At 64.9% G+C, this 2,245-nt stretch overlaps 1 protein-coding gene across 1 annotated transcript; it reads right to left on the reverse strand.

The window, feature by feature from the left end:
* Window positions 1-921: 921 nt before the first annotated feature.
* On the reverse strand, window positions 922-1,605 carry LOC116643937 (pollen-specific leucine-rich repeat extensin-like protein 3). The gene has a single exon (XM_032423018.1). It carries the CDS (start codon window positions 1,603-1,605, stop codon window positions 922-924), a length of 684 nt encoding a protein of 227 aa, XP_032278909.1.
* Window positions 1,606-2,245: the final 640 nt, after the last annotated feature.

Genomic DNA, 2,245 nt, shown 5'->3' on the forward strand with positions numbered 1-2,245 from the left:
GCACCTGTGCAGAGCGCGCACCTGGGACTCCCGCACCGGGGCGGCCCTGCGCTTGCAGGGGGCCTCTCCTGTGTGTGCTGAGGTCTGGGCCGGCGCATCTCCAGAGCACCCCTCAGGAGCACCACGATGCTGACATGATGGTCCCAGGGAGCCCGCTCTGGCCTCCTCTGCAGAGTCCTTCCCAAAGGACTCTGGCAAAGCCACACCAGGTCTCAGGTAAATGATGCTCGGGTTTGCTCAATGTCAGGTTGGACCCAGTTATCACAGGCACCGTGAACCGCCTGGCAGGGCCCTCGTGTGGCAGCCCCCCCTCACCAGGGCCCTGGAGTTTCCAAGAAAAGCAAGCAGCAGCTGACAGCAGGGCCCAGGACGGCTGACCTGCCTGGTTTCGGGCCTCACCGGCCGTAGCCCTTTCTTCAAGAGTGAGCAAACCTCTGGGAGGGGGCCTGGAGTCGGGGGCCCGAGCTGTGCAGGCCCGCTGCCCTCGGCCTCACGTCCAGCCCTGCTCATGCACCTGCTGTGGCCCGGGGCCTTTCCTCTCATAGGGCCCTGCGGGGGACACTCAGCAAAATCCCAGACTCCCCTCCGTTGACCGAGCTGTGCTCACACTCGGAAAATTCTTACCAGGAATCTGTCCACACTGCTTCTAAGGGGGCCTTTGTGGGGAGTGCGGTATCCCAAAGCCCGTGTCTGTCATGTCCCCGCCCCTGGCCTCCACAGCCTGGCCCCCCATCAGCTCTGTCCATGCCGGCCTCCGCTGTCCCCTCCAGCTCGCGGCAGCATTCCTCCCCCACCCCACCCCACCCCACCCCCCGGTTCTTGACCTCAGGGCCGCCTTCTCCTGTGAGGGAGCTGCACATAGACTCTGGGAGTCTGTCCTGTGTCCACGGCTCTTTCACTGTGTGTCCGTGGCCTCCTGCATCAGATCCACCCAGCTGGGTGTTCATGAGCCCCACCCATGACCTGGCCTGTTCTTGATCTCCCCGGGTGGCTGCCGTGTCTGTCAGCCCCTGATGGTGAGCGCTCTGACTTCCTATTTCCCCATTCAGCGTCCCTTGCTGCCGCCGTGAGGTGAGGCAGTGCGCTCAGCACTCGGGGCGGCGCGCTCAGCACCCGGGGCGGCGGGCTCAGCACTCGGGGCGGCGGGCTCAGCACTCGGGGCGGCGCGCTCAGCAGTCGGGGCGGCGGGCTCAGCACCCGGGGCGGCGGGCTCAGCAGTCGGGGCGGCGCGCTCAGCACCCGGGGCGGCGGGCTCAGCAGTCGGGGCGGTGGGCTCAGCACTCGGGGCGGCGGGCTCAGCACTCGGGGCGGCGGGCTCAGCACTCGGGGCGGCGCGCTCAGCACTCGGGGCGGCGGGCTCAGCAGTCGGGGCGGCGGGCTCAGCAGTCGGGGCGGCGGGCTCAGCAGTCGGGGCGGCGCGCTCAGCACTCGGGGCGGTGCGCTCAGCAGTCGGGGCGGCGGGCTCAGCACCCGGGGCGGCGCGCTCAGCACTCGGGGCGGTGGGCTTTCGGCCTGCAGCCGCTGGCCCTGGCACACCCGACCCCTCGGCGCCCAGCTGTGCGGGGCCAGAAGGCGCGAACGCAGCCGCAGCAGCGAGACCCTCATTTGGCTGTCATTTTGCAGCAGCGAATTAGTCTAAATTCCCGTGTAAGTTATGCAGGTCACCTCTGAGGGAAGCCTCTGTGCTCAGTCTTCATTACCCCAGGATCAGGGGCACTCCCGAGGTTTGCTGTTTGGCGTAACATTTATCCACGGACTCTGGGCTAGTGTGTCAAGCCCGTCTCTCTGCGGAGCCCTCTGCGTGTCCTCCAGCGAGCGCCCTCCGCTGAATTATGATGCGTTTACATTCCTCACCACTGAAGCAGACAAGACACCCAGAGGTTAAAAGGTAGCAGGGAAACAGAACGACATCTCCCGCTCCGCAATCCGCTGCCGGACACGTCATGTGCCTGTCGTGAGCATTTCTCTCTGTGCGTGAGATTTTTTATTGTCCATAAATCTTGTAGAGCCAAACCGCAGTTGTCCTTGCTGGAAGGAAATAATCTCCTGATAAAATCTCATAGTCTCCGAGGGCACTATTTATTCCCTGAAGTGGTAAAGTAAAGTGCGGGCAGGATGGGGGGCCCGGGGAGCTGCCTTCCTCCTGGGGTGACTCCCTGAGCCCCGTGCATCATGCAGGAGCCGATGGGTGCACATGTGCACCTGCCGTCAGGGAAGCCTGGGCTCACAGACCAGGCAGTGGGTC

The sequence above is a fragment of the Phoca vitulina genome, unplaced genomic scaffold (genome assembly GCF_004348235.1).
Source record: "Phoca vitulina isolate PV1807 unplaced genomic scaffold, GSC_HSeal_1.0 scaffold28, whole genome shotgun sequence".
NCBI lineage: Eukaryota > Metazoa > Chordata > Mammalia > Carnivora > Phocidae > Phoca > Phoca vitulina.